General features: G+C 42.5%; 1 protein-coding gene across 4 annotated transcripts in view; it reads right to left on the reverse strand.

Moving 5' to 3' along the window:
- LOC117345779 (mitochondrial import inner membrane translocase subunit TIM16-like) overlaps positions 1 to 18713 on the reverse strand; it is a 638816-nt gene that overhangs the window by 4700 nt on the left and 615403 nt on the right. For 2 of the 4 annotated variants that reach the window (XM_033914919.1, XM_033914920.1), the window contains exons 26-28: positions 17697 to 17788; positions 16950 to 17036; positions 12528 to 14156 (exon numbers count right to left, since the gene is read on the reverse strand). In XM_033914919.1, coding sequence (XP_033770810.1) covers positions 14151 to 14156; positions 16950 to 17036; positions 17697 to 17788 — 185 coding nt within the window. In that variant the 3' untranslated portion in view covers positions 12528 to 14150. Of the gene's footprint in view, positions 1 to 3488; positions 3574 to 4024; positions 4247 to 12527; positions 14157 to 16949; positions 17037 to 17696; positions 17789 to 18713 lie in introns of those variants that run through there. The other 2 variants (XM_033914922.1, XM_033914921.1) reach the window with 2 other exon arrangements.

The following is an 18713-nucleotide window of genomic DNA, read 5'->3' on the forward strand; positions in this document are numbered from 1 at the left end:
GTGTTAGTTTCCTAAAGAATGAACCCAATATAGAAAGAGAACACAATGATCCAAAATATAGAGATCTTTCCAACCCGGTTCAGGAAAAAGGAGAACAGACTCAAATTACTAATAACAACTAAATATAAATATTTGGGATATAGGGCAGATCCTCAGTTTTCACATCTGCTTGGGGAATCACCCCTCATGGCTTAGCTGCCACAATAATATACCCAAAGGGGTATCAACTGTGAAACATTCCTGGACCTGGCCCTATGAAATATGTGAAGTGAAATTACATGCTAGTGTTAGTTTCAGCATGTGTCACGTCAGCGAAACCGACTACAGTGGAACCTTGATTTGGGAGCATAATTTGTTCTAGAAGCATGCTTATAAACCAAAGTGCTCATATATCAAAGCGAGTTTCCCCATACAAAATAAGAGAAACTCAGATGATTTGTTCCACATCCCAAAAAGACCCCCTCCTCCCCCGAGGTCACTGGTGTACTTACACCCCACCCTATCCCAAAAAGACCTCCGCCTCTGAGGCCACTGGCATGCTTCCACCCCACCCTTAGGAACCTCAAGCGAACAGAACACTGGCAAGCAGCACCAACCCACCGAATGTATTTCTCTGTCAAAGTCCAGTATTTAAAGTGGTGACCTTATTATATTATAGCTAAATCAAATCTCAGTGATGCAACCCCCTGGCCTACAAGTATGAAAAAAAGAAAAGAGAAAAATCAATTTTGGCTGAACGTCCCAGAATGAGGTGCCACAATGACTTATGACAGTAACAGCAATAAAACAGACACTTCAGGCAAAATGAATGTATCTAATGCATCTACAGAGACTATAGCGGGTCTGTTCGTGGATCCACTGTAACAGGATAAGAGACAACAAAATAAAAAAATTAAAAGGGACCAACTACAACTAGGTTAATCTCAGACTATATAAGAGAACATATCACTTTCATGCTACAAACAGATTTTTTTTTTTAAAATGAGGGTTCACAAAGCAAGCATCTCAAAAACTGGAAGAAAGAAGTACTATCAAGTAAAAAAAAATGTAGCAAAATGCAACCAACAAATTTAAGATTTCTAACTGGATAAAAAAAGCAACAACGCATGCAAATGAAAGCATCTTCATAAAAAATAATTGCGGATTAACATAGAAATAGGAAATCCACAAACAAGCACAGCCAGAGCAATAGGAAATGGTAACAGATGAGATACTAACAGAAGATCATACTGCAGAGACAAGTCAGAAAAGAGAAATACTAAAGAGAAAAGGCAGAAAAGAGGCCAGGAGGAGGAACAAGCTGCTGGTTGGGCTACTGGCCTATATGGAGATGGATATACAGTAAAACCTTGGATTGCAAGTAACTTGGTAGCAAAACATTGGATTAAATTTTAACTTGATATACAAGCAATGTCTTACAATACAAGTACATATTACTGCACACGCATCACACCTGAGCCGATGGTTCTTCTCTCTCTTGACGCTGCAGGAGTGTAGTGACTGTTCTAAATGAGCGAGGTCTTGCAATACAAGTACATACAGTAGACACACATCACAACTGAGCTGATGGTTCTTCTCTCTCTGACGCTGCAGGAGTGTAGTGACTGTTCTAAATGAGCGAGGTCTTGCAATACGAGTACATACAGTAGACACACATCACAACTGAGCTGATGGTTCTTCTCTCTCTGACGCTGCAGGAGTGTAGTGACTGTTCTAAACGAGCAAAGTCTTGCAATACGAGTACATATAGTATACATACAGTATACATGCGTCACATCATCACAACTGAGCCGTTGTGGGAGTGTAGTGACTGTTCTAAATGAGCGAGGTCTTGCAATACAAGTACATTAAGTATTTTGTACTAAAGTTTTTGGGTTGTGGAATGAATTGTCTGAGTTTCCATTATTTCCTAAGGGGAAATTTGCTTTGATGTACGAGTGCTTTGGATTACAAGCATGTTTCCGGAACAAATTATGCTCGCAAACCAAGGTTTGACTGTATATGCTAGGATGCAAGAGATGAAAGTTTAATTGAACACCAAAAGTAAAAAGGCCATAACAAAGCATCTGGTGACATCACAGATACTAATACTGTGCAGTGAAAATTAAATGACAGAATAATTAAATCAAGGCTGAGGCACCAAGAAAATAATTTTCCCTTGGAAAAACCAAACACTGTGCACAAAGATGCTACCAATATCTTAATAGATTAAGGATGCCAAGAACAATGTGATATCTACAATCTCAAATTGAAATATTCTTCACTAACTAAAACCCTTAAACTCACAAGCTTTAATAAACTGAAAGTAAAAAGCACAAACACTGAAGATATAAAATAGAAAAGACATACCAAACAAATTTAGACAGAATCCAAGGCAGTTCTACAGAGGGTCTAGAGAATATTACTGCAGTTAAAAACTCTACCACCATATCTGAAACAGAAATATTCTAGAGATGCTTATATGAGGCTTCTACAGAGCACAGAAGAGAAGCAGAATAGCTTCCTGACATAGAAGAAAGTGGAAAACATTAACATCAAAACTACAGAATGGCCTGAAGTAACAAATGAAAGGAAGAAAGCCAGGTTAACATAAGCCCTGGTCCTTGATGAAGCAATATACTTTTATATCAGTCACTGAACACATCTACCAAGATCTGAAGAACTGCAAAGATCAATTGATCAGTCAGCCAGAGCTATCATCACAATAGTTAATTACATTCAAAACACTTATTTTAAAAGGGAGACCCAACAACTTGCTCACTTACTATTTACAAGCTGTTCACTGCATTACTAATAGAAGTGTTGGCACCAAGTCACTATTCTTTAAGTGAGTGTGGAGAAAAAAAGAGCCACTAATAAATCTAAAATTGAGATAAAGGAAATGTTATAGACTTATAAATATATTACTTGTATTTCAAATATATTGGGTGCCACTGACCTGATTAAATAAAATATACAAGCATACCTTGATATGTTGCCTGCACATATTACACCTTAAATCCAAAATGAAGCTCACTAGCAGTTAATTGGACTATGATATTCTCCAACACACCTTGGCTTAAGTATAGGGTTCACTCTTGTACTGTATAAATAAAACTAATGAATGCTTAAGGGATCAGCACCATGAAGTAAAAAATGCTATGTCAAACCAATATGTAGCATATTGGTACATGTTCAAAATAACCAGCTTTGCTCATTGAAACATAGAAAAATGAAGGCAGATAAAGACCGCATGGCCTATTTAGTTTACCCATCCATGCCATTTATTATCCCCTCCTCTCCCTTAGAGATTAAACAAACTTGTCCCAAGCTTTTTTGAATTCACATACACTTCTCCCTCCATATCCGCGGTTTCAGTATTAGCGGATTCGGTTATTCGCAATTTTTTTTTTGTCAAAGTTTTCCTCTATTTTATTTCAGAAAATAATGATTTTGCAAACAATTAGTGAGTAGGTCTTTGCATGAGGGGCTCCAGATTCATCACTCACCTGCAAACTCCTGGCGTAGCGCCTTGGTGAAAGCTCTGCCCACCACCTGCATCCCCATCACGACGATCTGAGCCAGGTATTTTGCCTGTGAATGACAAACCCATAGAGGGATTTAGTGACAGTTACAGCATCTGGTCGGCTAGCTTACAGAGAAAGAGACATAGAGGCAAAGGATTTGCCATGGAGATTACCGACCTATGAACCGGCTGCCACCGCCGCCACCCCTCCTCCTCTTCCTCCCTCCATCCAAATAAGGCCGACACACACCGAATGACAAGGCGCTCTGATACTCCGTGCACTTAGGACTGGGAAAGATAATCTACAGCGGTCCCTCTCTCCAGAACACCCAACTCCCCCAACCCCATCTTTGGGACAAAGGAGCACGAGAGACCTCGGAGTCCAGGAGATTTCCAAAGAGGAAAAACAGGGTCCAAGAGGAGGAGCTAGGACGGGAGACCCCAGGGGTTGGTTCAAAAGGGGTCTTCTCAGGCTCCAGAGAAACGGTGGCTAGAGCAGACCGCCGAGCCGGCACTCACCATAGCTGCTGTCGCAATTCTTTCGCCGGCACTTTCATCACGCTCCGCACATCTTATCCACAGACCAAGGGCACAGGGTGAAAGGGTAAAGAGCAACCGGAAGCAGGAAGAGCAGTGCCATAGAGAAGCTAGAAGGAGCGACGCTCTGGTCTCTTTAGCGCCCCATCTGGCTGTGTAGCAGAGCGCCAGCCCCCTTCTGCAGCCACACTGCACTGGAGGAGCCGAACGAAAGGGGCTCTGCCTCCGTCGAATTCTCTCATCATCCTAAACCGCGCCCACCCCATTCTCTCTTCTTACCTTTCAGAACAATAGGACAAGAGTCTCATTCTCTGTTTATTTTAAAATACATTAACGTGTCTTCTTGCGGATTATATATTTTTGGTTAAAAAAAGAAATAAAGATTTTGAATTTGAAAAAAAAGGACAGGGCAAGATTAACTTTGAAGCAAGCCCTAGGCAAACAAACACATGTTAAAATACCCACAAAAAGGGTTCCCTAGAAAAAAAATTGTGTGGGGTGGGGGGAGGAGTAATAATGTAATTCTGACTGCAGAGGCAGTAGCATAAGGTAAGTACTGCTTCCCAGACACAGCTCGTATTTGGTATCAGACTTAACACCTTATGGTGTGTTCCAAATTTTTTGATAAATAGACAATATACTGGCGGACACAATTTAAAAAAACCCTTTGATCTTCAAGGCTCTCAAACTTAGGGTTACCATATGGCTCCAGGAAAAGAAGGATGGATTCAGACATTCAGGTTTTACTTCCATTGCTTTCAATGGAAGTAAAACTCAGATGCCTCAATCTGGCCTCCTTACTTCCATTGCTTTCAACCCGGATGTCTCATAAGAACATAAGAAGTTGCCTCCGCTGAGTCAGACCAGAGGTCCATCCCGCCCAGCGGTCCGCCCTCGCAGCGGCCCATCAGGCCTAATTGCCTGAACAGTGTCCCTGACTAATTTTGTAACTGCCTCTAATCCTCTAATCCTATCCCTATTACCTACCTCTACTCCTATCTATACCCCTCAATCCCTTTGTCCTCCAGGTACCTGTCCAGACCCTCTTTGAAGCCCTGTAGCGTGCTCCTGCTTATCACATCCTCCGGTAGCGCGTTCCATGTATCCACCACCCTCTGAGTGAAAAAGAACTTCCTGGCGTTTGTTCTAAACCTTTCCCCTTTCAATTTCTCTGAGTGCCCCCTTGTACTTGTGGTTCCCCGTAATTTGAAAAATCTGTCCCTGACTACCCTTTCTATGCCCTTCATGATCTTGAAGGTTTCTATCATGTCTCCTCTAAGTCTCCGCTTTTCCAGGGAGAAAAGCCCCAGCTTCTTCAGTCTGTCAGTATATGAGAGGTCTTCCATACCCTTTATTAGCTTAGTTGCTATTTTCTGGACTCTCTCAAGTACCGCCATGTCCTTCTTGAGGTACGGCGACCAGTACTGGACACAGTACTCCAGGTGCGGGCGCACCATTGCACGATACAGTGGCAGGATGACTTCCTTCGTCTTGGTCGTGATACCCTTCTTAATGATGCCCAACATTCTGTTTGCCTTCCTTGAGGCTGTGGCGCACTGCGCCGACGCCTTCAATGATGTGTCTACCATCACTCCCAGGTCTCTTTCAAGGTTACTCACCCCTAGCGGTGATCCCCCCATTTTGTAAGTGAACATCGGGTTCTTTTTCCCTACATGCATGATCTTGCATTTCCCTATGTTGAAGCTCATTTGCCACTTTTTGGCCCACTCTTTCAGCGCTGTCAGATCTTTTTGGAGATTTTTGCAGTCCTCCTTGCTTTCAACCCTGCTGTATAATTTGGCATCATCCGCAAATTTAATAACCTCACATTTTGTTCCTGCTTCCAGATCGTTAATAAATATATTGAACAGGAGCGGTCCCAGCACCAACCCCTGCGGAACTCCGGTCGTGACCCATTGCCAGTCTGAGTAATGGCCCTTTATTCCAACCCTCTGTTTCCTGACCGCCAGCCAGTTTTTGATCCATCGGTGGACCTCCCCTTGCACCCCGTGGGTCCATAGCTTCCTTAGCAGTCTTTTATGTGGTACCTTGTCGAAGGCTTTTTGGAAGTCAAGGAAAATGATGTCTATAGATTCCCCTTTATCCACCTGGCTGTTCCTTTTTCTGGAGCCATATGGTAACCTTATTCAAACTGTGGCACCACTAAGTTATTTAGCTTGCCAATGCACCGTGTCATGCCTGGCACTGGGCCTTGAGCATCTGCACATGCAGAAGGTCCAACTGGTCTCACCCCCTCAAACTTCCTGTTTCAAAAGGGTCAGGATCCAGCAGGTGTGTCCGCAAGATTACTGGCATGCTAGTGCTACTATGGAGAAGGTAAGGAAGTGAAGGGGAGATGCTAGATATCATGGTGGGGTGGAGTGGGAATAGGGAAGGAGAGGTACTGGGTACCATAGGTGGTGGGGAGATAGGGAAGAGGAGATGCTGAATATGAGGTTGGGAGGAAGACCATGAGGCACCCTGGGATAGGGGTGTACATCTGAAGGTTAGAGTTACCATATGTCTTGGGAAACCCAGATGTCATCTTTTTAAAAGACTGTCCGGGTGTACAGTTTTTTTTTCAATAGGGGAGTCTGTTCGGGTTTAGTTGGCTCTCCCGACTCCCCCACAGCTGCTGTAATTCAGTTTTCAGGCAGCAGCAGCGAGATGAGCCTGCTGCTGTCAGCCTGCCCCGGAAGCCACCTCTCTGCAGTGACTTCCTGTTCTCACATAGGCAAGACTTGCAGAGAGGCTGCTTTATACACAGCAGTGGCCAGTTTGCCAGTCTCTTAGTTCCAATGTCCACTTCCTGCTATATCAGCAGGTCCCCTGTCCTGGATTCTCTGTCTCCATGGCTATGGAGGTAAGCAATTCCCATTATGAGTCCAAACCTCGTGTCTTAGGTAGGGCAGCAACTACTGGGCAGAGAAATCCAATATGCTACCTCAGTACCCGTCCTAGAGAAAATGAATAGTGCATAAGGGATTCAGGAAGTTTTCTGAGGTTAAGGCTTAAAGGTACCAGGATGCCATAAGTGGGAGTATGAGTGTGTGGGAAGAAACCATATAGCGGAACCTGGTGTGCAATGCAGTAGGCAAAGCCCAATTAGTTAGGTGTCAGAGATAGATACTGGGAACTCATGTGTAACTATCTTAAAATGTTGATGGTATTTTGTGGAATATGTGATGTAATGAGATGTACATGTGTTTCATTTTACAGCATAGGAAAATCATAATAATGTATAGCAAAAGTTGTACAATAATTAAGATGATAGACTGAATAAGGACATCGAAGCCATGATCAACAGTAGGTGATTTCCCAAAGAAAAGTTCCCAAACTGAGACATGAGCATCTCATAGCAAATTTTCAACAGGGTTGTTCAATCTGTCCATTCTTAAAAGCGATGGTATGATTCATGTCTTTGGAGGTTGTCATAAGTTGTTCAATATAGGCATGGAGTCATGTAAAGTTCAGCAGCTTATGAAATGTCTCATTCCCCATGCCAAGATGCATGGGGAATGCATGGAGTAGATGCATAGTATATGAAATAAAGTCTGAAATGTCCATAGAGTCATTGGTTGCCAAAGATGTGAAATAGGTTGTCACATTGGCAATGGAGATCAGTGGTGTGTGGCTACACCAGGTATTGTTCAGTAAATAGTTTGAACTGTATAGCAAAGTGTTTATAGGAAGGTGGATGTCATGTATCTGGGGATCCAGTGAAAAAGAAACATTTTGTGGAAAGAACAGATAAAAACCAAAGTGTCCTGCTCCAAGGTAGTGTGAACTGTATGAGGTAAGAGGTTAGTAGGAGAGCTTGGCAGTCAGGGAACAGGAAGATGAGTTGTTCCAGCAGGAGCTGTCAGCCTCTTTAAACTGATGAGGTTCACACTTGAAATGAAATGGCATCTGCTCAGAGAGAGAAACAACAAAAAACTGTGGGTGAAGATGTTCTAAAATGATGATTTATTGTTAAAACTTCACAGTAAAATATATATAAAAACATGATAATCCACATATTTTTTTACTGTGGGGTGTTAGGATCAACGTATGTGGATTATCATATGTTTTTATATATTTTTTACTGTGAAGTTTTAACAATAAATAATCATTTAGAACATCTTCACCCACAGTTTTTTGTTGTTTTCATCTCTTGGACTGGTTTTACTGTGGAGCATTGGGTCTTCTGGCTTTGTTGTTTTAGTAAACAGAGAGGGATCCATTGCCTTGAATGAAGTCCAGGTATCATCCAGTGGTTGTAGCAAAGGAGGTGTTCCAAAGGATACATGAGCATATTATCAAACTGCACATGATTGTTAACAACCAGGTAAATAACAGTGTGGTGTCCTGACCATGGGATTAAATTACAGATAGAGCATCCTTGTGGTGAACATATTGGAACATGAACTGTTCACTAATCAAGGTGAGCTATAGCAAATTCAGGTAATTTGATACTAGCAATCTGGACAAGGGATAGTGGCCAATGGCCTAACTTAGCTGTGATCAGAATTTACTTTAAGATAGCAATAAGCTTGATCTGTACTTTCCAAACCAATATTCTTCATGTGTTATTGTCACAATTTTATGTTCTATAATGGGTGAAATAAGAGCAACTGTGTCAACAATTACATTGGACAGTTTGGAGGAAGCCTCATCAATAATATGTTGTGAGGTAAACCAATCAGAAGCATTTTGAGATGTGGATCCCATCTTATTGCGGAGTACCTCCATATCGATTGTATTAAGGGCACCTAGTGCAGTGCCTGTGTCACCTAAAATGGTATCCAATAATTCATGCTTGTGTCTAAGTGGCTTGGTTTGGAGTGTAACTCACTGCATGTCAAACCAAGTATTGAGCAATTTGTATGTGGTTAGCACTAAACTGTGAACAACCTGGGTATCTATAAGTAACTAAAAACAATTTTGGAAATAAATGCCAAGTAAGGAAATGGTATTCTACATCATATAAAACATCATATAGTACATCATATTTAATCTGAAAGGGCTTTCCTTCCTGAAATAGAGTGATATCAGAAATATAGATTACAGGAGGAGCGGAGGTGCTGGGAGAAGGGGAATAGTAGGAAAGTAAGATACATCAAAAAAGAAAGAAGTTTCAGTGTTATGTTGTTGACTACTCTGAGCCCAACTATAAGAAATCTTCTAGGTTCCTTTATCTTGACAGGAAATATTATACAGAATCAAAACAGGGGCACCTAGAAAGTACTGCTGGGGGGAGAAAGGCTGTCAATTCTTGTTTTCTGTAGGGACAGGTGGTGTATACTGGACTTGGGTGATGTTTAATAAGTAGAAAACCGGCACCTTCCCTCTGAAACTCCATTCCCAATTACATAAGGGAAGAAATTTTGTTAGGTCCTTTTAAGGCAAAGTTGAAAACTTCCTTATTTTTAGACACTTTTGATACATAACTGCCCTTCTGAGGGCAAATTTTTGATTTTGTTATCAGTAAATCCTCCTTCCCATTGTTTTTTCTCTTATTTGTTCTTTTCGTTATAAATTGTTACTTTTGTACGTCCGATGTATGTGTTTTTAGTTTTTACTAATTAATCCCCAGTAATGTTACCTATTTTGTTCTTAATTTTTTGTTTTATATTATTGTATGCTGACTATATTATTTTATTGTACATCACTTTGGATTTTGGATTAAGCGGTATAAGAAATTTTTAATAAGCCTTGAAACCTTGAATGTAGATTAGCAGGAGCCATTCAGTTTATCTGCAGACATTCCCAGGGTCATATTTATTTAATATACCATATATACTCAAATATAAGTCGAGACCCCCATTGTTCCCCACCAAAAGGAGGAAAAATGGTTGACTCGAATATAAAATGGGGGCTTAATATTCAAGTGTCCTATTCTGCCAGGCTCTGTACCCAGCCCCCTTCCTGCCCTGCCAGACTTTGCACCTATCCCCCTTCCCTCTCTGCCAGGTTCTTCACCCTGTCCCCCTTCCCTCACTGCCTTGTACCATCTCCCTCCCGATACCTTGCAGGCCTCCACTGGGCCTGCTGCAGGACCCAGTGGTTCAGGATATGAGGGATCCCCCTTATCCTGTCCCAGTCAAATCCAACCTCCCCACTCACTCCTTGCCAGCCTCGTGGTGGGTGGAACAGGAGGAATCCCTTCTGCCTGCCATGCCTGCTGAAATTGGACATCCACACCTCCCTCACCTATCTTTCGGGTCCCATGTGGCCAGCTGGTGCACGGAGCAGAAGCTATCTTCCTGCCCTCCTGCTCCGTTCAAGGCCGTTGGCTGATTCCACCTCCCAGCATTTCTTTTGGGTCCCTCGTAGCCAGCCGGTGCACAGAGCAGGCACAATCTTCCTGCTCTCTCATTCTGCATGAGGCCACTGGCTGATTGGTTGCTGCAAGTTCTCGACTCACAAGGAGTGCGGAGGAGGTGGAATCAGTCATCGGCCTCTAACAGAGCAGGAGGGCAGGAAAAGCACTCCTGCTTCATGCACTGGCTGGCCACATGGGTCCCAAAAGGTATGTGGGGGAGGTGGGAGGGAGATATGGATGTCCAATTTCAGCAGGCAGAAGGGATTCCTCCTGTCTTGCCCACCGCAAAGCTGCTGAGGAGTTGTGGGGTACACAGGGGAGGCGGGGTGTGTGTGTGTGTTTGGATTCGGCCAGGGCGGGAGACGGGTCTTGCAGCAGGCCTTGTGGAGGCTTGCAATAGGTCCAGGAGGAGGGTGGGTAGGCGATGACCTGAATATAAGCTGAGACCCCCATTTTTGGGCCATTGTTTTGGCCCAAAAATCTCAGCTTATATTTGAGTATATATAATAATATCCCAGAAATTTTTGCTTGCACTCTGGATATGCCAGCACACAGTAATGCAATGCTGACAACCACTTATAGCTGAACAGAGGTTAGGTGGCAGAGTTGCAGTTTGAACAAAGCTACTTTCAGAAATCATAAGTGCAACCATAGAGGGCGAGTGCCACTGCTTGTGCGTAACATGTCATTTAAAGGCTTCCCTGATGCATGGAAATTGTCAGCCCAGATAGCAAATGTGAAAACAAAACTAAACACACAGGGCAATAAGTATCCAAGTTCTTTTTAACAGCAAAAAACCCTAGTGCCAGTAAAGAGGATGATCCAGGCACTACTTTCAGGGAGGAATGGACATCTGGCTACCAGCTGAGCAGGAAGGGCATTGGCTTCATATTGGAGTGGAGAGGTGGGTTGTCTAAGACAGTGTTTTTCAACCGCTGTTCCGCGGCACACTAGTGTGCCGCGAGATGTTGCCTGGTGTGCCGTACGGTCAGGGCCGCCATCAGGGCAGTACCACCAGTCTAGGGAGAGGGGCGGTCCGCCCCACATGGACAGGAGAGAGCTGGATGGGGGACCCGCGGAGTTCAATACATCTCGAGCCGCAAGGCTCGTCTTCTGTTCCTGCCTGCCCTGCAGCTAACATATAGCCGATCGCAAGCGTTCCCCGATGTCAGCGCTGACGTCGGAGGGAGGGCTTAAGCAAAGCCTGCCCTCCGACGTCAGCGCTGACGTTGGAGAATACTTCCGTTCGGCTATTTGTGCGCGGCAGGGCAGGCAGGAAGCAGAAGACAAGCCTCGCGGCTTGAGCTTCGTTTTGCTGAGAAAGTTGCAAAGATGGGCTGGGAGGCAAACACGGAACACAAAAGGGGGGAGGGAGTGCGTTTTGGACACAAGGCATGAACTTGGGAGAGAGGAAGGGAGGGAAAGAGATGCTGAGGTGGGGGAGGGAATGAGTGTTTGGACACAGAAGGCATGGACTTTGGAGAGAGGAAGGGAGGGAAAGAGATGGTTGTGTACACGGGGAATAGAAGAAAGGAGAATTTTTGGTCATAGGGAGGGAGTGAGGTACAGATAGTGGCATACCAGGGTGGGGGGGGCGGTCTGCCCCACCCCGGGTTTACGTCCCAAGGGGATGCACAGCTGGCCACCCTCCAGTGTTGTCCCTAGGCCGGCAAACTGCGGCTCTTTAGCTACTTGAGTGCCACCGCCGCCATCGGGAACAGGCCGGCGCCAAGTTCTCCCTGCTTTTCCCTGTGGGGCCGGCCAACTCTCGCCACTCGCGTCAATTCTGACGTCGGAGAGGACGTTCTGGGCCAGCCAATCGCTGCCTGGCTGGCCTAGAACGTCCTCTCCGACGTTAGAATTGACGACGAGTGGCGAGAGTTGGTCGGCCCCGCGGGGAAGAGAAGCAGGGAGAACTCGGTGCCGGCCTGTTCCCGATGGCGGCAGTGGCAGCCTATTCCCCAGTGGCGGTGGCAGCATTATAAAATACTTTCTTTGTGTTTATTTGATTCCTATTCAAGAGAATTACTTTATATATAGTCAATATAGGCACAGAGTTAAATTTTTTAACATTTTCTAATGGTGGTGTGCCTTGTGATTTTTTTCATGAAACAAGTGTGCCTTTGCCCAAAAAAGGTTGAAAAACACTGGTCTAAGATATTAAGTGGCAGATACTTGGAGGTCCCTTTTTTTGTTTTAATTAGGTTTTAATTAAATTTACAAAAGTAAATTTTAACAAGGAAAAAACCAACAAAAGGAAAATCAAATCACAAAAAATAATATAGGAAATATCAACTTGCCTATCCACATTAACTGGGGGAGTGGGGGGGGGGGAACAATGCAAACACCAGAACAAGAAACAAAATAAAAATCTAAAAATAAGAAAGAACTAAAAAATACAGCTGAAATCTTTATGATCCCCATAACTCCCATCCTTGACAAATCAAAACAAATAAATCACCTATACATCTCTAAAAGTTTCATTTTTCTTATGGTCCCATATACAATATGATTCTTATGATATAATATGCTTACAGTAACCCTGATGCCAATTCTGAATGTGGTAACACATTGCAAAGCCAGGCCAATAATTGAGGCTTTTGTTACTTTGTCCCACCCTGAAATAAATCTGTATCCGCTCCTCCCATATTGTGTCTCCAACATCTGTTTGACATATACTAAATTAACATACGCCCCCCACCTCTACATGAGGTAACACTGTACTTTGGAGTTGTTTATAACTGAAATTCTTTGAGCCTCTTTTTTGAGCCCTTGAAAATAGCCATGTAGGCATGCTTGTTGGTTTTGTGTGTGATTTGCAGGGGAAGAAGATGGAAGCAGCTTAAAGATTCCCCAAAGTTTACCTTAACTACATCACGTTCAAAGATACCGTGTAGTCTTTTGAGATACTGTAAAGTACATTACTCTGTGGCATCAGCACCAAACATGGAAAGTTCTTTCATAGCATAATAGCCCTTGTCCAATTCTGTCCCAGCAGGTGATAGTTTTACAAATACAGTCTAATAGGGCTACAAATGGTCCCCAATGTAACAAAAATATACTCAGACAATGCAAAAAAACAGTACAGTATTTGTATAATAAAAGAGTTGGTATCATTAGGCCTGGACTGTTCCTTTGTAAGAATTCTGCAGCAGGAGTAGGGAAAGAGGATAAAATAGACAATATCTTCTCAGGTATAGAGCACTGAAAATGAGGAAAGAAGCAGTCCACAGCATCCAACCCATATAAGAAATTCTGCTCTAGTACAGATTATTTACCAACCATCATAGGTGACCATCCAAATCTAGATTCTATGCAAGCTTCACTGGTTTAAAAAAAGCCATTATGTCTTGCCATTCATTGGTCAGACTGAATGCTCTTACTGGGGAGGATGGTGCTGCTGGCTCATCATTGGTCTTCTCTGCATCCTTGTCACTGACTCTGCAAATCTATCTAGAAGATGCAGTTTAAATCCTGGTATCTCAGTGTACCAATGGTAGGAGTCAAAATTATCTTAACTGCTAAAAGAGAAGTGTGAGTTAAGTTATCACAGTCAAACAATCTGTCACCACTGTGAACTTCTTTGTGAACTATTACAGTATAGAACTCCCATCAGCATAGGTTGGACCCCCACTGCCAGTCCAGAGCTTGTGGTCAGAGCTGAGTGCAAGTTTCTAGCTTAGGTTGCTTTGTTCTGACTTCCAGTTTAAAATGACACAGCATTGGAAAACGTGGACTTTAGAGAGTTGTGGCCACCAAGGAGATCTCAGGAGATGGGGTCTGAGTAGAACAGGAGCTGAAGAGCTAGTCCTAAAAATAAACACATGTAGGGAGGCATAAGCTATAGAAAAGTTAGACTGCTAGTATAATTTATCATGAGAGGAAAGTGGCTTTGATATCCAGAGTGGAATTATCAAAAGAGGTGAGGCAGTGACACTGGGTATAGCTCTAATTGTAGGGGAAGTGATACTGTGCCTTGCATACATGTATAATATAGCAGAGGTTTTCAGCCGGGTCCTCGGGACACACCTAGCCAGTCAGGTTTTCAGTATATCCACAATAATTATGCATGAGACAAATTTGCATGCACTAAATCCTTTGTATGCAAATCTATTTGATGTATATTCATTTTTGGTATCCTGAAAACCTGACTGCTAAAGGTTGTAAATTTAAAAGATTTCAACAACGTCTGCTGTCCTTTCAAGCGGCACCATGGGACAAGGAATTGACTTTCATAATTATGTTGACTGACTTTTATCTACAATTTCGATGTGACTTAAAAATGTATCTTTTTTACTGAATACTTTGAAAATTAGGCATGCTCTGCCTTTCTTCCCACCTTTTGTACTCATAATCTTTTGTGAACCACATAGAACTTAACAGTATTTGTGGTATAAAAGTGAGTTTTATTTTATGTTATGTTTATATGTCCCAAGGATGACTGAGAGCCTCCAGTAAATAGAGATTTTTCAAGGGGGCGTGAAGCTTGGGCAGGACAAAACTCTACATGTCTACTCCCCATTTTACAAAGGGAATACATGTTCATAGAGAAACATTTTCCCATCAGGTTTTACACTAGCTCAATGGCATGCACACCAAAAGTGCTAATTTCGCCTGTTGTTTATTCCCCCTCTTCAAATGAAGGAAAATAACAATTGCAGCATTACTACATCATTGACGACACTTATGCATCTACAAGGGGTCGCTGAAAAGTTTTCAGCCCAGCTAAGAAGAGAATGATGTGAAACCATGAAACACTTTTCTTGAAAACTTTTCTTGACACTCTTCTTTTCATATCATTGAAACAAGGTGTCAAGAAAAGTATGGAATAACTTATGTTTCATGGCTCCACATCGTTCTTTTCCTGGTTGGGCTGAGAACATTTCAGTGGCTCCTTATAGGTTTGTAAAACTGGACATTAGCACATGGACGTGATGCAACTTACAGATGGAAGTTTCAAAATCGGCACCTCCACGTGGAAGCTGTCAAGTTTGTGGATTTCTTTTTTTCAATGTGTATATTGTAAAATAGCTGTTCCCACTGCTTGTGCAACCAAAATATACACTCCTGTAGGTAGTTCAGAAAAGACCCTGCACTGGAATTGAGCACTTCCCAATCTGGATGTCTAAATTCCAGTACCTATGTTCTATCTGAACTGGCTCTTTATTAATTACAGCATAAATCATGATACTGCTCTCATCACCCCTATTCTCTGTGCGTTACACTGGCTCATGACTTTTTGCAGAATTCAGATTAAGGTTTTGTTATTAGTGTTTTAGGTGTTGAATCATGATGCCCCATTGAGTGTCTACACCATGCTTAAATTGTATGGACCACCCCAAATGCTTAGCTCAGCCAGTATGGATTTGCTGGGCATTCATCTTTCCATCAAGTATGGCTCAATAAAACCCAAGTTTGTATGTTTGCTGTCATTAAACCAAAGTTTTGAAAAGCTTTACTGGGTGAATAAAGATTAACTACATGCAAGTCCACCTTTCTTAAGAAATTAGAAACTTACCTCTTTCAGCAGGCTTTACCCTCATATTGAGTTACCTGCAAGCAGCCACTACTATCACAGAATATATTATTAGCGTGAAGCCTTGCTATAATATGGTCAAGTACTTTGACTATATGTACTGTATGTCTGGGTTTCTTTACTTGGTTTAACTTGATTTTTTGTACAGTATGTTATTACCGTATTTATTCGAATATAAACTGAAACGAATATAACCAAGGTAACCTTTTTTCTCAAAAAAGAAGGATAAAAGGTTGACTCGAATATAAACTGGGGGTTTATATTCAAGTACCCTGCCATGCCTTACCCTGCACCCAGCCCCCCAGTCCCCCTCCCTTCCCTGCCAGACTCTGCACCTTGTCCCACCCCTCCATTCACTGCTAGGCTCTGCAACCTGTCCCCTCCCTCTCCCAATACCTTGCAGGCCTCCACCAGGTTTGCCATAAGCTTTGGTGGTCCAGCAGTGGGCTGGAACAGGAAGGATCCCTCCCACCTCCTGTCCCAGCTGACTCTAATAACTCTCACCTCCCTCCTGCCTCCAAGATTAGTAAAGAATATACCTTTAAATTCCCTAGTGGTCCAATGGTGAACCGGGGCAGAAGTGATCTTCATACGCTCCTACCCCTTGCAGAGCTGCTATCTGAATGGTTGCTGCAAGATCCTTCCTGTCCCAATCCACTGCTGGCCCACCAAGTCTTATGGCAGGCCCAGTGGAGGCCTGCAACAGGTCCAGAAGGGGGATGAATGGGTGCTAACCAGAATATAAACTAAAACCCCCCATTTTGGGCCATTATTTTGGCTTATATTCGAGTATCTAAGGTATGTTATTTTTGTGCACTGCCATGAGTCATAGATAATCTGAGTTATAAATGTTTTAAAGAAATAAAAAGGTAACTTGCAGATACAATTATTACTGGAGCAGATATAACTAGCAGAGGGGTGATGTTAGTAAAGGTGATATTATCATTAAAGTGTAACTTTCAGACAGCCGGGGTAATCCAGTTTATTGGATCATAATCATTGCCTGTAATTAACCAGACTCAGTAAAGACTGAGTAAAAATGAACATGTCCCCTGTATGTTTCTTACCCATTCATCTTCAGCTACTCCTTCAAATGCATCCTGTGGAAGAGGGTCATCACGGTTCCCCAGTTTTGCCACCATTGCATTCAACAACTGGAATATGAAATGAGAATGTCTGTTACATCAGAAAGAGGTTAATTGTATAACAAACATACAAATTGACTCCAGGAGTCTCCCAGTACTCTAGGAGTAATGGACCTGGCCTAGAACAATGTTTAATATACTGGGGAAGTAGTGTCTCAGTGTTCATGCACATCCTACTGTAAAAACCAAAGGCAAAATGGGCTGATGCACATAGCCACAAGGCTCCATGGAGGAGCAGGGAATTGATAAATGGCAGTGATGTAGCCGATAGTGTCAGGCTGAGAAGTGTGCTGGAGTCTAGGGAGATGACAAACATCATTCAGTGAGTTTCTCTCTTTAGTAATATTCATTTCTCGACAGATTAAGCAGTCTCTACATTTGATCCTAAATCCTGACATGTAATTCTCCTTATTGGACCACAGTGGTGAAAACAAAAGTCCTTGAAATCAGGGGAAAGATCATTCTTGATACCATCTACAATTAAGTAAACTCCACCTATGGGAAATCCAAGAAATAAGGACAGAGTTCAGGATTCTTATCATAAACAGTGAGTGTATCCAGTTCTTAACAGTCCCTATGAACTAAGAATTCAGCTCAGAGATTGGAGTTGAATCCTGAATGATACAGCCATATACAGCAGATCTGCAGCAAGATCTCTTCAAATATTACCTCCTCTTTTTTCTGTTCATCCGATTTTTCCTCCAGGTAGAAGGATGAGGGAGCGTACTTTCTGATGGGGACATCTTTAGGGGCTTCACTAACTGAAAACAAAACAAAAACAGCACAGAAAACAACATTGAGATGCAATTTTCAGAGTTAATTATGCAGATAAATGACAATTCACTCATAAACTGTCTGTCTGAAAACCCCCATCTGCCTTAAAGCAGGTGTGATGTTTCATTATGCACATCCTCATAGCTACACTGGATAGAGGTTTCTGAGAAGCATGTTTGGTCAGGATTGAAAAATAACACAGACTGGATTTTCAGACTTAAGTGCTTTATTTTTCATGAACATTTTAAATGCACAAAATGCAGGTGCAAAAGTTCATGAGTGAAAGCATGTGTCTACTGGTTCTTTGGATTTAGATGATATGCCGGGTAAATCCGGATGTCTAGTAACCCTAATCATACCACATCTAGATCCAGGCTTTTGGTAAAGATTCAGAGGGCCAATGCAGGCCCTATGCTGGAGGTGTTGGCTTTCTACAACAAATATGAGACACTTTCTGTATCCGCAATTCATTTTTAGGTGATGAATGATGAACCAATAGTGTCCAGAGACCCAATCTTAAGTTCTCCTTTACTTGGAGATGTTTCAGATGCTTGTTGGAAGCTAAATTGGGCAAGTTTACAAAAAAAAAAAAAAAAAAAAGGTTTTGGAGCAGCCCCCCCAACAACCCGGAAAACTCCAAAGGGCTAGTCATTCACAGCAGTTAGGGTCAACAATTTCAGTTTGAACAAAAGCTCAGTCGCACACCTAATGGCAGGGGAAGTGACACGCAAGCTACATGGTAACTGCAAGAGAATTAAGAAAAAAAAATAATCCTGTTGGTTCCACATAAAAATATTTTTTCCAAACACAATAACAAATTGATTGTACATATATTTGACCGAGGCCCTGTTTTCAGGGCAGAATTCTGCTGACCTTCAGGTGTCATAAGAGAATGAAAATTACAGCCTCCTC

This window comes from Geotrypetes seraphini, chromosome 11, assembly GCF_902459505.1.
Source record: "Geotrypetes seraphini chromosome 11, aGeoSer1.1, whole genome shotgun sequence".
NCBI classification, from domain to species: Eukaryota; Metazoa; Chordata; class Amphibia; order Gymnophiona; family Dermophiidae; genus Geotrypetes; species Geotrypetes seraphini.